Source organism: Cervus elaphus, chromosome 12 (assembly GCF_910594005.1).
Source record: "Cervus elaphus chromosome 12, mCerEla1.1, whole genome shotgun sequence".
Lineage (NCBI taxonomy): Eukaryota > Metazoa > Chordata > Mammalia > Artiodactyla > Cervidae > Cervus > Cervus elaphus.
In genome coordinates this window covers 14,563,452-14,583,267 of record NC_057826.1, presented here as the reverse complement: position 1 = coordinate 14,583,267, position 19,816 = coordinate 14,563,452, and the positions used below count along the sequence as shown (strand labels likewise).

The 19,816-nt window shown below is 50.7% G+C and overlaps 2 protein-coding genes across 4 annotated transcripts in view; one reads left to right on the top strand and one right to left on the bottom strand.

The window, feature by feature from the left end:
• Positions 1–12,652, bottom strand: part of ANGEL1 (angel homolog 1) — a 68,551-nt gene extending 55,899 nt beyond the window's left edge. For all 3 annotated transcript variants that reach the window (XM_043921165.1, XM_043921168.1, XM_043921166.1), the window contains exon 1: positions 12,514–12,652. The gene's annotated coding sequence lies outside the window, so the exon portion shown is untranslated. The remainder of the gene's footprint in view (positions 1–12,513) is intronic.
• Positions 1–12,661, top strand: part of LRRC74A (leucine rich repeat containing 74A) — a 30,332-nt gene extending 17,671 nt beyond the window's left edge. The window contains exons 10-14 of the mRNA XM_043920279.1: positions 2,302–2,397; positions 4,911–5,057; positions 8,940–9,047; positions 9,968–10,050; positions 12,526–12,661. Of these exons, the coding sequence (XP_043776214.1) occupies positions 2,302–2,397; positions 4,911–5,057; positions 8,940–9,047; positions 9,968–10,050; positions 12,526–12,550 (459 nt within the window). The 3' untranslated portion in view covers positions 12,551–12,661. The remainder of the gene's footprint in view (positions 1–2,301; positions 2,398–4,910; positions 5,058–8,939; positions 9,048–9,967; positions 10,051–12,525) is intronic.
• The last annotated feature ends 7,155 nt before the right edge of the window (positions 12,662–19,816 follow it).

Here is a 19,816-nt window from a genome sequence, read left to right as displayed (position 1 = left end):
GGTTTTCCTTTCCCCCATCTGGGTCTCCTCCAGGTTTTTTTTCTTCACCAAGTGGCTTACAGGATCTTCCTTCCCCAACCAGGGATTGAACCCAGGGCGGTCAGTGAAAGTGCTAAGTTCTAACCGCTAGACTGCCAGGGAATCCCCTCCTCTAGTTTTTCTCTGCACTGCAGCCAGAGTGTGTGTTTGGAGTATAAATCTGGCTTCTAACCCCACACCTACCTACTCTTCTCCAGCTTAAACCCCCCATCCCCCCAGGGCCTCCATCGCTCAAACCCAGTTCTCTCCCCCAGGGTGCTTCAAGTCTACCCTCCCCCCAACTCCTAGGCTCCAGCCAATGCCTCAGGGTCTTTTGTTTGTTTTTTTTAACTTTTTTGGCTGCCCTGCCCATCCTTACAGTGCACAGGCTTCTCATTGTGGTGGCTGCCTCAGTAGCTGTGGTGCAGGGGTCTAGGAGCTCCATGGCATGTGGGATTATCTGGGACCAGGGGTCAAACCCGCACCCCATACCTTGGCAGGCAGCTTCTTAACCATGGGCTTCCCTGGTAGCTCAGCTAGTAAAGAATCCACCCGCAATGCAGGAGACCCTGGTTCGATCCCTGGGTCGGGAAGATCCCCTGGAGAAGGGATAGGCTACCCACTCCAGTATTCTTGGGCTTCCCTGGTGGCCCAGCTGGTAAAGAATCCGCCTGCAATGTGGGAGACCTGGGTTCGATCCCCGGGTCGGGAAGATCCCCTGGAGAAAGGAAAGGCTCCAGTAGTCTGGAGAATTCCATGGACTGTATGGGCCATGGGGTTGCTGGGAGTCCTGAGCGACTTTCACTTTCACTTCTTAACCACTGGGCCACCAGGGGAGACCGCAGGGGCTTTTTCCATCTCCCTCCCTGCAGGATCTTGCCCACGCCACTTCCTCAGCCCACAGTGCTCCCCCGACTGGCCTCAGTTGCTGGTCTGCCTCGGAACACAGTGGGAGCCCCAGTTCCCTAGGGACCCCCGGGGAACCCTCAGATCCTGTTTACCCCTTCTCCCAGAACTCACCAGAGTTCCCCTTTATATTCTCGTTCGGAGTGACTTCTCTGTCACCCACTAGCATGAGAGCTTCCTGAGGACAAAGACGTATTTGGTTTTGCCCATTATAATAACCCGTGTACCTAGCAGAGTCCTGGGTGGTTTACTCACTAAGTTGTGTTCAACTCTTGTGATCCCATGGACGGTAGCCCACTAGGCACTTCTGTCCATGGGATGCCCAATGAATATTAAGTAAATGAATGAATGCTTATTTCATTTTTAATTAATTTGCTTATAGATGCTAATTTATAATATAGAAGCTCCTGGGAAGTTGAGAACTGATGAAAGATGAGGCCTTGTATTAACAGGTCCCCTTTCTGGGGCTCTCTTGAGCCAGGTTCTGTATCAAGTGATCTGTCTCCTTATTCCTGGCCCAGCCCACCAAGTGAGCTCCAGTAGCCCCACTGGTCAGTTGAGAAGACTGAGGCTGTGTGGCTTGTCAGCTAGCAAGAGGCAGAGGGATGTCAGCTCTACCTGGCTTTCTACTGCGGTTCCAACTCCCGCAAGATTTGGGGGTGACTCGGGGGGGTCACAGGCGTGGGGGTGCTGGTGGAAGAACAGGAGTTAGGAATCAGTGAAGACGAGCCGCCATCCGAGAGGGCAGTCACCCTAGAACTGCTGAGGTGACAGGAGGGAGTCAGATTCTGACCAGTGGAAGTAGCTTGGTGATGCAGACCACTCCAGGTGGCCGCCTGGTGACTGAGGAAGCTGAGAGGCTGGCCCGCCTGGATGGGCACTGGGTGTGATTCAGACAAGAAGGACGGACTCGGCCTGCCAAGGACTCAGCCTTGGGGGCCAAGGACGCCAAGGAAAGTTCAGAGACTCTGACTTCTCAAAGACTAAAAAACTGCCTCTGCAAAATGCCCACAAAGATTTTTTTTTCTGGCTAGTGAAATACAGGTGATTTTGACATTTTTTTTCTACCGCTTTTAAATTTTTTCTACAATGACCAAATATTTTCATTTTAGATCTTGTCATGCTTGTCTGTGCTTAACCAGTGACTGGCATGTTGCAGGGCCCCAGCCGATGTTTGTTGGATGGCTGGACGGATGAGCAGTGAGATGGACGAGTGGGTGGGTGACAGACAGACAGACAGGGAGATGGGTGCTTACAGAGAAATCTGGAAGGAAGACATAGACTGTGGTTTGACGGGAATGTATGGACACCGTGCTCTGAACCAGCCTTTTCTGCCCCCCATCTCTGCCTCCTTCTGCCTTGCCCTTTCTCCCACAGCTCTTCCTGAACCCCATAAGTATGGATGGGGCTGTGCTACTTATCCTGTCCATCAAGAGGAACCCCAAATCCAAGATGGAGGATATTGACATTTCTGTAAGTGATCTAACAGTTCGCTCACGCTAAGGGAGCATGCCAGTTACCATGACCACTGGGCCAGATGCCAACAGCTCTCGTCCTCAGGGCCTAAGTGCTCCAGGAAAAAAAAAAAAAAACACTCCTTTTGGGGTACAACTCTGCCCTCCTCCAGGGGTGCTTTCCATCGGAGTAGCCAGTCAGCCAGTAACATCATGGTGTGAAACCATTTGCCAGATCCTGGGAACCCAGGACCTGCACCCCCAAGAGCAGGCCTGAGGGCAGAGAGGAAGAACAGCAGAATCAAAGGTGGGGGAATCCCAGAACAGACCTGTCTGCAGTCAGCTTTGTCGATGGATGGCTCTGGGCCTTAGAGTGCTTCCACAGTCACAGGATTTTTATAATCTGAGTATGAAAACATGTCCAAATCTGTGTTTTCATTTCATGACTCAGCCTACTCTAATCAGAGTAGTATTTGAGTATTAAAAAAAAACCTTGATGGAGGCGAGAAGCTTGAGGAGGTGACTCCACTCTGCGGGTACTCTGGCCTGAATCATCCTAGAGGTGGGAGCTGCTGCCAACAATATCCTATACGTGTCTACCAGTTTATGCTCTTTTTTTTTTTTGGTCCCAAAGCCATTTTATAGGCGCCAAGTCGTTTAATTCTACTCTGGGAGGTGGTAGAATGTATTCATGACATAGGGCTGCCAAGGCAAAGTACACAAAGCAAGTGACTCAAGAGATAGAAATGTATTGTCTCACAGTCCTGGAGGCTAGAAGTTCAAAGTCAAGGTGTTCGTAAGGTCGGTTCCTCCAGAGGACTGTGAGGAAGAATCTGCTCCCTGCTTCTTTGCTAGCTTCTGGTAGTTTGCAGACAACCTTTGCTGTTCCTTGGCTTGTAGAAACCTCACCCTGGATCTCTGCCTTCAGCCTCAGATCTCACTCTCTCCCTGTGTGCGCGTCTGTCTCTGTATCCCAGTGTCCCCTTTTTATAAGGCCACCAGTCACATCAGGTTAGGGCCCACCCTAGCGACCTCATTTTTAACTTGATCATCTGCAAAGATCTTATTTCTCAATAAGGTCATATTCACAGGTACTGGGGGTTAGGATTTCAACGTCTTTTTTTGTGGGGGGATACGATTGAACCCATAACAAGTTACTTGTCCTCATTTTCCCGTTTTACATGGAAAGAAACTGAGACAGAGAGGTTAGGTCACTGGCCCAGGACCACGCAGCAGGTGTGAAACACAGCAAGGAGTAAACCAGGGCTCCTGCCTCCTACTCTAGAGTTCCGTAAAGGCACAGTGTTCAAAGTCCTTTCACATTTGCTTAATGCCACACTAATACGGGTTTTGTTAAGACTTTAATACCTTGCAAGTCTATCAGTGATGATGTTTTGTGTTTGAAACCCAAGCTTCTTAGAATTGAATAATAAGTAAAAATGGGGTTTATATTTGCCACAGATTATAAAGTGTCATAAAAACATACCTGCTGTACTTTTCACTTTGTTCCCTCGACTCCTCCTCCCCAGCCCTGGCTCCTTCTTCTGCTCCTGGTTTTCCTCCTCGGAGGTCTGCTCCCCACTCATCCTACAGCTGTGACCCGCACCCCATTTTGCTGCCTCTGACCTCAGCCCCCAGGTCCAGAGTTCATTAGAGTTCTGCTCCTCCCAGCCCCCTGCAGTGCAGGTTGGAAGGTGTGAACCCCAGAGCTGCCTTGGGGTGTCTGAGGGAATGTCAGAAGTGGTGCTGTTTAGACCCCAAGGCGGCATATAAACCCCTGAGCTGGAGTCTCTCTTTCCACTCCACATGATGCCACCATAACTCTAAGTGGCGTTGGAATCCCTTCATTGTAGATGCTTCTAGAACTTTCTCTAGAATACCTACAAAGGAGAGGGAGTAAGTCTTCACCCCTTAGCATGGATTTAGTTCTTTGAAAAGGCAAAAGATACTGAGAGCCACAGCTGAGGAATGAAGCAGGTGGATCACACTCACAGAGGCCAGGTTTGATCAGACACCTTCACACAGAACACGTGGTCTCCTGCAGCCTCTAACTGGGCTTGGAGGCCCTTCCACAAGGCGGGGGTTCCCATGTGCGGCAGGATGGCTGGAACGAGGGGCTCTCTGCTAGGGTTTCAGCTCCGAAGACCAACACTGGGGTAGAAGTGGGCTTTTCAGGGCCCTTGGGGACCAGTTGTGTAACCCCACAGCCATGCCCGTCTGTCACACACAGACAGTAGGCTCACCTCCTGAGAGCAGAGTGAGGTGACCGTAGGTGGCAGGCCACCAGCGCCCAGCTCGGACACCTGACCCAAACCGCGCGGGAAACTCACAAGCCAAACCACCAGTTCTAGCAAAGGAGAGCCATCCCAGTCTAGGAACAGCACTGCAGAAAGAACTAGAAAAGACAACCCGCGGCTCTGCCTGGGGGGAGCCCGCCAACACGCGGCTCTGCCTGGGGGGAGCCCGCCGGTCTGGGAGATGGCATGACGGCAGCATGCCCCGCCCGACTGGTCCCCTCTCTCCCTGCTGCAGAATGTGCTGGTGTCCGAGCAGTTCGTGAAAATACTGGATGGGGTGTGCGCCATCCACCCCCAGCTGGACGTGATATACAAGTCAGTGCAAGCCCTCTCGGCCAAGAAAACCCCCTTCACGTGGACGAACCCTGTGAAACTGATCCAGGTGAGCCCTGCTTCCCTCTAAGAGCCCCCAGGGGTCCCTGGAGAGAGCTAACCTTTGGCTCAGCTCCCAGAATTTCTCCTCCCCCAGAGCATCTTTGCGGTCCTCTCTGACAAGGGACTTCTCAGCTGCAGGATATCCCCTCTGACTCTCAGATCCATCAGCAATGCTTCCTGACTCCCAGAGGAAAGGAAGTGCTTGGAACTGACTAAAGTGGGAGGGGTGTGGAACAGGATGATTTCTACCAGGTAGGCTCCTCCATTGCAACCAGAGACAAGTCACTGAAGTGCTCTGTGCCTCAGTCTCTTCACCTGTAAAATGGGCATAATAATAGTATCCACCCCAGCAGGGCTGCTATGAAGGTTAAATTCTATACTCTACATGATGGACTTAGAACAATGCCTGGCATGTGATTAGCACACAATTCACAGAGGCTCTTTCCAATAGCTGCTAAGGATGCAAAGACATCCTGACCCTGTGGTCAGCGTGGATATTTGGTGGCTTCAACTAATGAGAAATCCGTAAGTCTTTTATATCTAGAGGTCACCTGCTCCTGGCTCCAGTCTTAAATTGTGTCTGGCAGTCAGAGGAAAAAGATGTAACAGTGGAAATAAAACTCAGAGAATGTTAGAGCGGGAGGGATGTTATAGCTCCTCTGGTCCAATGACCTCACAGAGCAGTGACTACCCAGGCCGGGGGTTTTCACTGCCGGCTCTGCCCTGGACGTGCCGGTGAGGGGCGTGCTGCTCGGGGCAGGACTGTTACCACTTGGGGCAGCAGGAGCTGGGAGGGTGCCCTGCAAAGGCACGTTCCGCATGGCATGTGCCACTGGAGCTCTGCCTTCGTTTCAAAACCAAATAGGAGAGCTCTTACATGAAAATTATCATTGTAGGAAAAGTTCTAGAAAGCAAAGCAGTATCAAGTATCTTTATATCTTTATGAGTGAGGTGATGTCAGAGGAGAAATTTGTTTTGCAAGAAGAGTGGGAATGGAGTTATCTAGTGCCAAGTGGGGGCCTTGCTCCTTGTTTTAAAACAGTATAGAAAAGGAATCCCAGAGGAGAGACCCGACCACACATACAATGTAATACAATGTAAGCCGTAGGCCTTCCCCTCAGGGGCCCAACCATCTGGCTGGGAAGATGGGATAGACACAGTCGTTTCCAATAGAAAATGTCAGATGATAAATAATAAACAAGTGACCAAGGTAGCAAGTATCAATACAATCCAAACTAGAGGTCAACGCAGGACTGGGCAAACAGAAAAGGATGCTTCCTGGCAGAAGTGGGTTAGGGCAAGGGCCCTGACAAGCAGAAAGGATGCAGGTGAGCCCGAGGGAGGGACGGAGGGAGGATTCCCACCAGCAAAGGAGCAGAGAGGCAGTCACTTGCAGTGTGTCTGGAGGGGTGGGAACAGAACCACTTGGCTCCGGTCTCACAGGGAAGCCTGGGAACCAAGGCTGCAAAGGGAGGCTGGGGCTGGACGCGGTGGTCCTCAGACTGTAGGCTCAGAGTTGGGTTGGAGAGTCAGGGAGCAGGGAGCCAGGGAGAGTTGTTGAGCAGAGGGTGTGATATGAATCCAGCAGGACTGAGGGAGAGTATTTTTGGCAACAGGGAGAGAAAAGAACTGAAAGGGGTAAATATGAGAATGGGAAAACCAGTGAGGACACGCTTGTAGTATTCTAGATATAGAATGGTAACTTGGCTGGAAATGACAATGGGAGTGGAGGGACCGATGTAGGAGATATCTTTACGGAGCATCTCCAGGACTTGGTGAGTGGTTGCGTGTGTGTGTCTGTGTGTGTGTGTGTGTTTGTGTGTCTGTGTGTTTGTGTGTCTGTGTCTGTGTCTGTCTGTGTGTGTTGGGAGAAGAGAGACCTGTGGGAAGAGGAAATAGGTGAAGATAACTCCAAATTTCAAGCCCAAAGGACTAAAAGAATGATGGTAATGTTGCTAGCAATCGGGAAGTCCTATGGGGAGAAGAAGCTGCCCCCTGCCCCCTCCTCCCACTCTGACTTCATCCCTCCCATCTCCCCACCCGCCCATTTCAGCCCCACTGGATTTGTCCCCATTGCTTTTTGCATCCCTTAAAGTCATCTCTGGGTCCCTCTGCCTGGAACACCGCTCCTCCTGCCCTCTGTGACTCACCCCCTCCTCTGTACTCTCTAGGTCTGCACCTGAGTGTCCCTTCCTCGGGCAACTCTTCTCAGGTTCCCTGGTCAACAGTCACTGCCCTTGACACACTGCCACAGCCCTCTGCTTCACCCTTTCACCGCAAGACTGAACTCCTCCAGGGCAGGGGCTATGTTGGGTCTTGCCAAAAGCACCTCCCAAAGTGACAGCCACCAGTCGAGGCTCTTAGTTGCAGACCACAGAATCCATTCCACTAGCTTAAGCAAAGAGGAATCGATCACCAGAAAGAGACCCCAGAGACATTAGAGGGCTGAAGAAAAGCCTCTATGTTTAGATTCGAGAAAAGGTTGCCAGACACCCCAACTGGGTTACCAGGAGGGCTGTCCCTTCTGCCTCGGGCAGGAAACCACCCAATCAGGAATCGCCTGTGGAATAGGAAGCCACCCCCCAGCTGCCAAAGCACACGGGTAACACACACATCTCACCAAAGAGCTTGGTGAAACCATCTCATTCTGACCCGTAGCTTCAAGAGGGCTTGGGGAAGGCTGGTCTTTGGTTTTCCAGCCTCTGTAACACATTGTAGAGGTGGCTAAGAAGGAACTGCAGTGGTTGTAGCTACTGCAGCCCTCAGTAACAGGGGTCACAGAATCCAGCTGACTCAGGCTTGCTTCGGACGTGTCAGATTGAGGTGTCACTGGGTTCAGCATGGACTGGCGAACAGCTGCAGGAGATGTGGAATTGGACATAGGGGTCCAGGACCCACCCCGGGGTGGGGTGGGGTGAGCGGAGTACAGCAGAGAGGGAGGTGCTGGGCGAGGAGAACAGGGACCAGGGAGTGATCCCCGAGGAATTCCTCTGTGAGCAAGGGTGTCTGCAGAAATACCTGTCGGCACAGCTGGGCCTTGCCTTTGGGCTTTTGAGAGTCAGAGAGAAAGAGAACCCAGAAGATACTGAAAAGGAACCAAAAGAACACTTTAATGATACCAGAAAGGAGCTCACAATATATTAATACAGTGCATTTTATTAAACAGTATGTATAGTAGAAAGATGTTAGATAGATAGATAGGTGAGTTCACAACATATTAATACAATGCATTTTATTAAACAGTATGTACAGTAGAAAGATGTTAGATAGATAGGCAGGCAGATGAAAAAAATGTACATCAAGATGTTATCTCTGGGCGGTGGGATTGGACTATGGGTGATTTTTCATTTTCTTCTTTCTATTAATCTAAAATTACCTTCAAAATGTGAGTAGCTACTATCTTTGAGTGGAAAACAATGACATATTATTTTTAAAATACTCTTAACACAATACGTCTCCATATGAGGATATTTGGATAAAATGATGAGAATCCTATGGATTCCAGGAGCCTGTTCTGCCCATCCCACTACTTGGTTCTGGTTTGGTCTTTGGGTCTCTGAGCTGGCAACAGCCCTCTCACATCCACAGAGCACCGTCTCCACTAGTCTTAGCAGGGGCGACCCCAAAACTGAATAATGCACATACATATGATCACCGCCCTAGTCCCTCCACGCTGTGGGAGCTTAACAGCCTCAGCGCCGATCCTTCCGCCCTTGGGACGTGGACCGGCAGGACAGCCTGCTCAGCGCGGGTGGGACAGACACACAGGAAGCATCACATGCGGTTCTGCCGGACCTCGGTCTGGGCAGGTGCGGGTCAGAGGTGGGGCAGGGGATGGGGGAGCTGGGACAGATGTTACAAGGCTCCTGGTATCTCCTGCTTCTCCCAGAGCTACGCAGACCAAAACAAAATCTCCATCCTGGACTTCTTCAGGAGCCTGAACCCTAGTGGAGAGTTGATGATGCCTGTGGGCGAGTTCCGGAAAGCCATGATACAGGTAGGTGGATGCCCCGTGTCCGCAGGCACTGGGTGTGCGTGTGTGCACGTGTGTGTGACAGGCAGAGACACGGCACGCGCACTTCACAGAGCTTCCCCGGTGGCTGTGAGAAGCCAGCAGATCCACCTCCTTTATCGAGACCCAGAGGGACGGCTAAGCCTCCCTCCATCACCCCCTGACGTCATTCTCTGTACTGCATGGCTGGATGCCACTGGTGACCCAAGGTGCTGCCTGAAGACACACATTCTTCATCTTCAAGGTCTTTCTCCCCATTGCGTTTGGCTACTGGGCAGATTTTACAAGGGAGTAGGATAAGAGACCACATCCCAGTGCCCCAGTATTTTACCTTTGGCCGTATCGTCTTGCCCAAAATCCCATACCTTCACGTGCGGGATATGATGGAGGTGTTGAGGACCCCCTGAAATGCAAGTGTGAACAGGTCTGTCTCCAGAGCACCCCTAGGAAGGATGGGCCCTGCAAGAATAGGACTCTGTGGGGGTCCAGGTGGGGCGCGGGATAGGACCCTCGGAGCCGGGCCTGTGGTGAAGAAGGCTGGCTAGACTCGGTACCAGGGAGATAAGGATGGACTTCCCATGCGGCAAAGTCGCCACCGCCCACTCCACCTGGATCCCCACCTCCTTCTCCCCCAGTGCCCCCCAGATTGAAAGGAGGGGCTCTGGGGTCTGGGCAGTGATGCCTGGGTGTCGGGGGGCGCTTCTTCCTGCCCTGCAGCGTGTGTGGGTTCAGCTCCCTCGGAGCTCTCAGTTGCCAGCTGTGGGCGCAAGGGGAGTGAGTGAGGCATTGTGGCGCGGGCGAGCGCGTGCGTGTGTGTGTGTGTGTGTGTGTGTGTGTGTGATGGGGAGGTCGGGGCGGGGAGCAGAGAGCTCCACTGACCTTGCCTGTTCTGTCCACCTCCTCAGCAGAACAAGGTCCCCATAAACCGGTACCAAGTCAGGGAGCTGATAAAGAAGCTGGGCGAGAAGACAGGCATGGTGGACTTCAGGTCAGCCCGGCCCCACTGCCCAGACCTCTCTGGGCTGCCCCTCTGGCCCCCGGAAGGCCCCCAGGTCTCTCCAGGGGCTCCGGGGGCCACCCTGGGGCGACGGGGACACGCAGAGCCGAGGGCTGGGCCCTGGGGTGGTGCGAGGGGCAGCGAGGGCGTGGACGGCACCCCAGAGGCCCGAAGAGGGGGCGTCCCTGCAGGGGTGGGGACAGAGGTGCCCTGGGAAACCGCGGGTCATTCAACTCTGCTGGAGCGTAGGCAGCCGGGCAGCTGAGGACTCAGGCTGAACTCCCTGAAGAGATGGAAAAGGACCCTGACAATGGTCATAACAGTGACCGGCATCCGTGAGCCCTTACCACGTGCCAAGTACTCCACCAGTCAGCACACAGGCGCCGGGATTCTCACAGCACCCAATGGGCACTAGTGTGCCCCCCACCCTCCTGTGAGGGGTGAAACGGAGCTTCGGTGAAGGCGGGCACGGAGCCAAGCGCTTGCGGCCAGAAAGGGGCAGCTGCGGCCTTAGGACCCAGGTCTGCGTGGTCCGGGCACCTGCTTCCCTGTGCCAGACCTCCGGGCTGAGGCTGCAGGACCCGCTGGTCTGCACGTTGGTCTGCATGTGGCCCTGCAGCTGCGTGTCTTGAGGAAGCCCTAAGGAGACTGTCGGAGGAGGCCCCTGTCTGATCCCGCCCCGCGGTCCTCCCCCAGGACCTCTGTCCGTGCCTCCATCTCACGCGTGGAGGAGCCGCTGCCACGGCTCTAATAGTAAGGGTGAGGCTGTGCGCAGGCTCTCAGTCTCCAAGTCTTTAGAATGGGGTGATAACCACAGCACCCGAGGGAGTTTCATAAGAATCGAGTAGAGACAATGCACGTGAGGGGCTGGCACGTGGTACTCTTAGTCAGGAGCGACACCATCATCCAGCAAGCATCGCCCCCAGCAGGGTGGTTCAGGCGTGCACACCACCTCGAGGGCCCCCCACTCTGGGCCTGAGTCCTGGGCCTCCCCCCACCCCCAACCCCGCCTCTCTAAAGTGCTGCCTCCTGATCCCTGGGACGCTGGTGGGAGGAGCCCAAGGCAGAAGGCTGGAGACCAGCTCGGGGCTGAGGTCACGTGGCCATCGAGAGGCAGAGCTGAGGCCTGGGGACCCACGTGGGGAGCTCTAGCAGGCACCTCGAATTCCCCTCAGGTCACACACACTGCAGCTCTGTTAGTTCCTGTTGAAGAGCAGAGTCATCTTTCTTTTTTATTGTTGCTTGAAATTATCATTTTTCGTTACAAATCGTATCTACTTGTAAAAGGTCAAGGCCCACAGAAGTGCCGTAGGGAGAAAATGAAGGCACTCTTTCACCTGTCCCCACAGCTCCTGCTGCCTCCCAGAGTGCGCTCGTGAACAACCCCAGGTGCACGTTTCTGGAACTTTTCCCACATATTTGCAATGAAATGTGTGTGTGTGTGTGTGTGTGTGTGCGTGTGTTCTCCAAGTGTTAAAAACACAGACTCTGGGACCGGGCTACCTTAGTTCCAACCCCAGCTCCACTCCTATGGAACTTGGCAGTTTACCCAGCCTCCCAGTGCCTCAGTCTCCCCATCTGTATATAGGGCCAGGAGCTTTCAAGGATTAAATGAGTTAAAGGCAATGAAGCACGTAGAACAGTACCTGGCATGCGGTAGGCTCAGAGTATTTTACTGTACATTATTTGACCCTCATACACACACACACACACACACACACACACACACACACACACAGAGTTTCTTATTTATCATAAATAGAAGCCTAGCCGAGCTTCCCTGCTGGCTCAGATGGTAAAGAATCCGCCTGCAATGCGGGAGACCCAGGTTCGATCCCTGGGTCAGGAAGATCCCCTGGAGAAGGAAACAGAAACCCACTCCAGCGTTCTTGCCTGGAGAATCCCATGGACAGAGGCGCTTGGTCCTACATTCCGTGGGGTGGCAGAGTTAGACACGACTGAGCGACTAACATGCACGCACAGAACGGCACCATCACAGTCCTCTGACCTTGCTTTGCCTCCCAGTATGTTTTGGCAAACTGTCCACGTTAGTACGTTTAGATCCATCTCAGCCTTTTCAACCACAGCATGGTATTTCATAGTGCAGAAGGAGACTGTCTTACCGACTCTTAGTTCATTCCCAGTGTTTTGCTGCCTCAAGTAATAGTCACCAACTTTCTTTCACATGTCATGTTTGCACACCTGTTTGTCTAACATGGGTTGGGTGGCTCGGATCCAGGATGAGCACGTCCACACTCTAAAATTGAATCTGCTGCCAAAGCCGACAACGCAAACCCACCCTCATCCCTGTCTAGACACTGAACCTCACCTCGCTCATTGCTTTGCCGAGACAAGAGATGGGTTTACACATGGTCTCAATGGGGTTCGAGCCTGTCTAAATACTCTCGGTGATCAGCCACGAGGCCACATCGGCACTCAGCGTTATCCCCTTACCTTTCAATCCAGTTTCTTGACAATGACGAGGTCATAGCAACACGTCCGGTCTGGAAAGAAGTCTCAGCGACAGAGAACTCCTGGCACGTCTACTGGTGGCAGGGGAGGAGGCGGAGAGCTGGCTGAAACCTCGGTGGACAGACCCCAAGGCCAGGGCTGTGAGCCAGCCAATAAAGTCTGGCTTGGGTCTCCGGGCTGCTGGTCGCCTACCCTTCCCCTGGGAGCACCCTCCGGTTTTAGGGGGCCTGTCCTTGGCGGCCTCATCAAGAGCCATGAGACAGATTGGGAGCACATGGGGTTGCTGGGCGACAGGAGGAGAGCAGTGGGGGAAAGGTCAGCGCACGCAAGCAGTCGCCACCGTGCTTGTAAACTGGGGGGGGATGGCTGAGACTCGGGAGGCAGCGGCAGAGGGAACAGGTGCTCAGGAAGTGAGGACGGGGCCTCTGGACACACATGCTGGGGTGTCACGTGGAAAGAGTCCAGGCAGGAGACAGAGCGAGCTGGCATCCAGTGTAGCCTGGCACGGCCTGGCCACCTGACCTTGGAGCCTCGTGATTCCACCTGAAAAGTGGGACAGCTGAAACCAAAGATCCCCTGTCGGTTCTAGGGATCTGCCATCCTGCATTTCTTTGTAAAATTCCTTGGAAAACTGGGGAGGCATGAGGAGCTTAGCAAAAGAAGAGCAGGTATAGCCAAGAACAGCATATGTTGAGCCGGTGGGGGGAATGGGTATCTTCAGGGGTTTTGATTAACCCGCCAGCCACCTTTGGGACGAACAAGGGCAGGAACTGTCTGGTGCTCCTCCTCTGTGCCTGTACAGTGCCTGCTGATAGTAGGTGCTCAATAAAAATACAAGTGTGAGATGAAAAAGCTCGCGCACTTGGCAATTGTTTTGGGCAAGCGAGGGAAAGCTGGGAGAGTTTCGGGGTGCCCAGGGACCAGCACTTTGGAGCGCCAGGGAAGTGCTGGAATGGCACCTGGGAATCAAGGCACCAGCCCTCAGGGTTCACTTTACTTCTTCATCAAGGGTGGAGATGATGTTAAGCCCTTTCTGCACATGTGGTAGAATCATGATCTGAGATAATCTCTGTCCCCCTCCCCACAGCTTATTTTCCCCTCCCTTCCCTCATTCAGAGTTTTAGCCTAAAGTTGAATTTCTGTTAATTAGACTGTTGTATGGGCTCAGAGTCAAAATTAGGATGATGAAAAGAAAAGAAAGCAATAGAAGGAGTTTGTGAGCTGAAACTCACATCTACCCCACCCATCAGGGTATGTAGATATATTTGACTCCCCAAATAAATCGGATCCCCTTGAAGTCAGGGAGCTTGCCTTTTAAGACTATTATAACCTTTGAAATTCTCCATCAAGTCCATGCTCATAACTGAGCATCCAATAATTACTGGTGTTTGGGTGGAACCCTGAGGATTATGAGGCTATTACACCAAAATTTGTTACGGACTGTAGACTGTTGTTCATTCATAGATTGCTGTTGTTCACTCATTGTTGGTCACTCAGTCATGTCCAACTCTTTGCAACCCCATGGACAGCAGCACACCAGGCTTCCCTGTCCTTCACTATCTCCTGGAGTTTGCTCAAACTCATGTCCATCGAGTCGGTGATGCCATTCAACCATCTCATCTGTCGAACCCTTCTCCTCTCACCTTCAATCTTTCCCAGCAACAGAGTCTTTTCCAATGAGTCAGTTCTTCGCATCAGGTGGCCTAAGTGCTGGAGCTTCAGCTTCAGCATCAGTCCCTCCAATGAATATTCACGACTGATTTCCTTTAGGTTGGACTGGTTGGATCTCCTTGCTGTCTAAGGGACACTCAAGGGATCAATGAAAACAGCAATGTTTTCTCAAAATGCTTTTATTCACCTTTTGCCTAAAAGAGAAAAGGCAGCACATTTCCTTATCAAAGTTATTTCTGCGTGTGTAGCTTCGGAGGAATGATGGAGATATGGAGAAGCCACCATCCCGGACTCTCCGGCCCATCCCTTGACACTCACCCCCATCACCGAGGCCCAGCCTAAACCCTGCCTGCAGCAGCCCTGGAACCTGCCCAGGTGTGGCGTAGTTCCTACTTGTGGCCACTAGGTGTCAGGTCAGCTCCAAAAGTCCGCCTGAGGACTGCTGGATCAGCTTGCTTTGTGCTCCTTGCTGTGCCCTTTCTCTGACTTCCCAAACTTCTGCCACCAGGAGCCTGGCATGATGTCAGAGCCCCAAAGCGTCCAGCAGCCTGATGCTTGGACAGACCTGTCCTCATTATGAATCAAAGTCACGCACATCTACCTCGCACCCTTGTGTGTGTTAGTCACTCAGCTGTGTCCGACACTTTGCAACCCCACGGGCCGTAGCTCATCAGACTCCTCTGTCCATGGAGTTCTCCAGGCAAGAATCCTGGAGCGGATTGCCATTCCCTTCTCCAGAGGAACTTCCCAACCCAGGGACTGAACGCTGGTCTCCTGCATCGCAGGCAGACTCTTTACGGTCTGAGCTACAGGGAAGTCTTGCACCCTTGTAGTGAGGAAGAAAAGCAGGTGCTCAGTACAAGCTCCAGAAACGTTCAGGCCCCACCCCCAGCCAGCCCACCTTGGACCTGGGTAAAGCCAGAGAGGAGCGATGGGCTGACTTGCGCTTTAGCAGCTTGCCCTGTCAGGAGGAGGCCGGCAGGAGGACCCCAGCAGAAGCTGAAGACCAAGGTAGAAGGAGAGGGGCCAGGCAGGAGTAAGAGAGGCTGTCTGGTCAAAGATGGCCAGGCACCAAAGGACGTTAGCTGAAGTGCAGGTACCCAGGGCATGCCCTCCTTCCATGCCCAACTTAGCTTTGCTATTCTTTGTTGTTGTTATGAAAGTATGATAATACATTTACTGGAGACTTGGGAAATACAGGACAAAGTTACATACAGTTCCACTATATATTACAGTTATTTTTTAAGTGGATAAAGATTTTTAGTTGGAATTTCAATATCAAACTCTCAAAAATTAATAGAATGAATATATAGAAAAGTATGATATAGTAGACCTGAAAAGCACCATGAACCAATTCAACATAATTAAGATTTATACAATTTTCACAGAACAGTAGGATACAAATTCTATTCAAGTTTCCATAGACTGTAAACTAGAAACACATCCAGGGACATGAAACGAGGTGCAAAATTTCATGGTCTAAAGGTGTTCCAATCATACAGCCTGTTCTGTTATCACTGTGGAACTATGTTAGAAATCAATATCAAAAGATATTTGAAAATAGCACACATATTTTAAAGTACAATGTGACATTTACCGAGAGAGGTCTTTGACTTAACCATTGAAAGCCTCAAGAAAGTCAGAAGACTGAAAAACCACCAAGGGTGATTGCAGAGAAGAAAAACACCTAAATGAGAAATGTTATCAAAGATACTATTTAAAAAACCATGTATTTGAAAATTATATGTCAGCTTTTAAATGAATCTTAGAAACCATAACAAGGAAAATTAGAAAATATTTGTAAAAATGAAAAGAGAATTTGCCAGAATTTGTTGCATGCAGCTGAAGCTGCTCAATGCAACTAAATACAATTTGGAATCTTGAACAAGATTCATAAAACAAATAATGGACACCAGCATAAAATTTTGTGAAGTTTGAACAAAATATGTGCTTTAGTTAATAATACTCTGTGTGTGTCTGTGTGTGTGTGAGTGTGAGTGTGTGTGTGAGTCTCTCAGTAGTGTCTGACTCTTTGGGACCCCGTGGACTGTGGCCCACCAGGCTCCTCTGTCCATGGGATTCTCCACGCAAGAATACTGGAGTGGACTGCCATTTCCTTCTCCAAGGGAGCTTACTGACACAGGGATCGAACCCTGGTCTCCCACATTGCTGACAGATTCTTTACCATCTGAGCCACTGGGGAAGCCCATCACATGTTAATGTCCTGGGGTTTTTTTGTTTGTTTTGGTTTGGTTTTTTACAACATAGCATTTGTTTATATTCTCAGAATTGGATTAGAAGTTTCAAGCTTCATTCAATTTTTTTTTTTTTAATCACTAAGATAATAAGCTTTCCAGACTTTCAGCAGTAATACTAAATGCCAGAATACATGGAACTGTATCAAAGTTTTGTGTGAATATAAATTAGCAATTTAGCATTCTATTCATACCAAGTCAAACAAGTAGAATCAAAATGTTATAAATTTTTAGCTGGGCAAAAATTAATATATTTTCTAAAATATATGTTTAAATTATATATACTATATATGTATATATACACACAAAAGCTTTTCTACCATGCTTGATAAAGGCTTGAGAAAGAACAACAACCAAAAAGGAGATAGAGAATCTTTTACTTTTATCCAGTTTGTTTCACTTTTTCTATTCCATATTCAGTGCTCCCATTTCATTAAGTTTATGTTTTCCAATTTCTCCAACTCAGTTTGGCTTTGTGCATTAACTGTTTGTTTTGTTTTAATTTGTGTTGGAGTTTAGTTGATTTTTACTGCTGAGATAGTTTCAAGTATACAGCAAAGTGAATGAGTTATACATATATATATACCTACTCTTTTTCAGATTCTTTTCCCACATGGATCATTACAGAGTATTGAGTGAAGATCCCTGTGCTCAGCCGCAGGCCCTTATTAGTTATCTACTGTATATATAACTGTGTATGCATGTGGATCCCAAACTCCCGATTTTTCTTTCCCCTTTTCCACCCAGGGTAACCATAAGTTTGTTTTCTACATCTGTGACTCTATTTCTATTTTTAAATGAGCTCATTTGTTCCATTTTTTAAAGATTCCACATGTAAGCAATATCGTATGATATTTGTCTCTGACTTCCTTCACTCAGTATGAGCATCTCTAGGTCCCTCCATGTCACTGCAAATGGCATTGTTTTGTCCGTTTTTATGGCTGAGTAATATTTCAGTGTGTATGTCCCACGTCTTCTTTAACTACTCCTCTGTCGATGGACACTTAAGTTGCTTCCGTGTCTTGGCTATGGTAAATAGTCCTGCAGTGAACTTTGGGGTGCATGCATCCTTTTGAATTATGGCTTTCTCCAGACATACGTGCACTAACTGTTTGCGCCCTCTCAGGAGCCCTGTGCAGTGAGGTCTGTGGTCACCCCCATTTTACAGCTGAGGGAACACAGGCATGGAGAAGTTGAGCATCTCACCCAAAGTCTTCTGCTAGTAAGAAGCAAGGCTGAGATTCAGACCCAGGTCAGCTCTGAAACCTTGAGCTGGTCACTCAACCTCCCTGAGTCTCCATCTCCTTACTGTGAATAGGATGATAATGGTACCTGCTTCCCCAGAGAGTTGCGTGTGAAACGCTGAACCCCAGGCCTGGCACAGGAAGTCCTTAATATAAGCATGCCCTCATCACAGCGGAGTTCCTCTCCTACAAGCAAGGGCTGCAGGGAGCTGAAGGTCCCGCAGGGCATCTTAGGGGCCAAACCGAGCAGCCATCTTTGAAACACCCAAGTACTGGGTCTTTCAAACACCGCGGGAGGCATTCCAGTCTCCAACTTTGGCTTAACCCTTGAGTGAAATCAAACGAATATGTCCAGAATCTTAAGAACTGGGGGGAGGCAAGAGGGCCAGGGACCAGGAGCATGCTGTGGGCAACACAGGGGATGGGGTGGACATCTGGCCTTTTTCTTGGTTCCTAAGATCTGAAGCCCCTTCCTGGGTTGGGCGTGCCCCAACTTACAGACTCTGGGAAGGGCAGCTGGGACTTGTAGCTTGGACCCACAACAGACAACGCGCACTCTAGGCTTGATTCAGGAGCCGGCAGCCGAAGAAGCAAAGGCCACAGAGACCTCCTTCTGGCATCCGTGTCTGTGTGGCTGGATGGAGCCCCTGAGCAGTGGCAGGGGACGGGGTTGGGGGAGGGGGTTCTGAGTGCCGCCCACGGGTCGGCAGTGCCCGCTGCAGCCTCTGTGTGACCGTGGTGGCAAGCCGCAGTGTCCTCAGGGGACCAGGCTGCCCTGCCAAGCGGGGGCCTGGCTTGGGATTGGTTTTGTTTGGTTTAGTTTTTAAACAAAGAAATCAGTGATTGGCAAAGCAAACCTGTGTCCTAAACACTGCCCTTGAACTAGAGGGAAACAGTGACCTTGAACTAGAGGAAAGGAACAGCGCTTCTTCGGGAAGCAGACATTCTGGAGAAGAAGAAGAGAAACAGGGCGATGAGGTGGTGTGGAGGACCAGCTTCTGGGACTCAGCGGGGTCTTTTAAGGAGGGACAGTGTTGTGATCCTGGGAGACCGCTCTGCTGTTTTGCCACCTCTTAGGAAGTCTGTCTTAGAGAGACCCTTGGACTAAAAGGAGATCAAACCAGTCAATCCTAAAAGAAATCAGTCCTGAATATTCATTGGAAAGATTGATGCTGACTGAAGCTGAAGCGCCAATACTCTGGCCACCTAATTTGAAGAACTGACTCCTTAAAAGACTCTGATGCTGGAAAGGCAGGAGGAGGAGGGGACAACAGAGGATGAGATAGTTGGATGGCATCACCGACTCGATGGACATGAGTTTGAGCAAGCTCTGAGAGTTGGTGATGGACAGGCAGGCCTGGCGTGCTGCAGTCCAGGGAGTCGCAAAGAATCGGACACAACTGAGCGACTGAACTGAACTCAGGAGTCTGTGATGAGCAGGGGTGGGACTGACTGGCTGGATGTGCCTGGGATGAATGAAACTAGTGTGCACCCATGTACTATGGGTATAATCTGAAAAGAACAGGTCTTTTCCCCAGTTCCTAGCACGAGCTTCAAAAAGCCCTTGGGAGCGCCTTCGTTATGCTAACAATGGGTCTCAGGGTGGGCCCCGCCTAGATAGTTTGCTAGAAAGACCACAGGTGTGAGCTGATGGGTCATTCAGCCAATAGAAGGACAGGGAGCTGGAGACGGAGTCACTAACTAGGCAGTGTTCAATCAGGCCCGCCTACGCCATGAGAAGTAATGAAACCCCAATGAAAACGCTGGACACTGGGGTTCTGGGAAGCGTCCTGGGAGGTGACGTGCCCCAACTCCACACCCTTTCCCCAGGTCTTGCCCTGCAGGCCTCTTCATCTGGCTGCTCCTGAGTTGTAACCTTTATAAAATAAGTGAAACTGCCATCAACAGAACAGCACTTACAGTGAGTTCTGAGGGTTTAGGGTAGTGAATTACCAAACCTGAAAGGTCATGGGAACTCACTACTTTGTTTCTGGCTGGTCAGACGTGCAGATGTCCTGGAGAACCCCGCTTGTGACTGGAAACACAGAGAGGGTAATCTGTGGGGGACCCAGTACTTAACCTGTGGAGTTGACGGTAACCCCATTAGCTGCATTG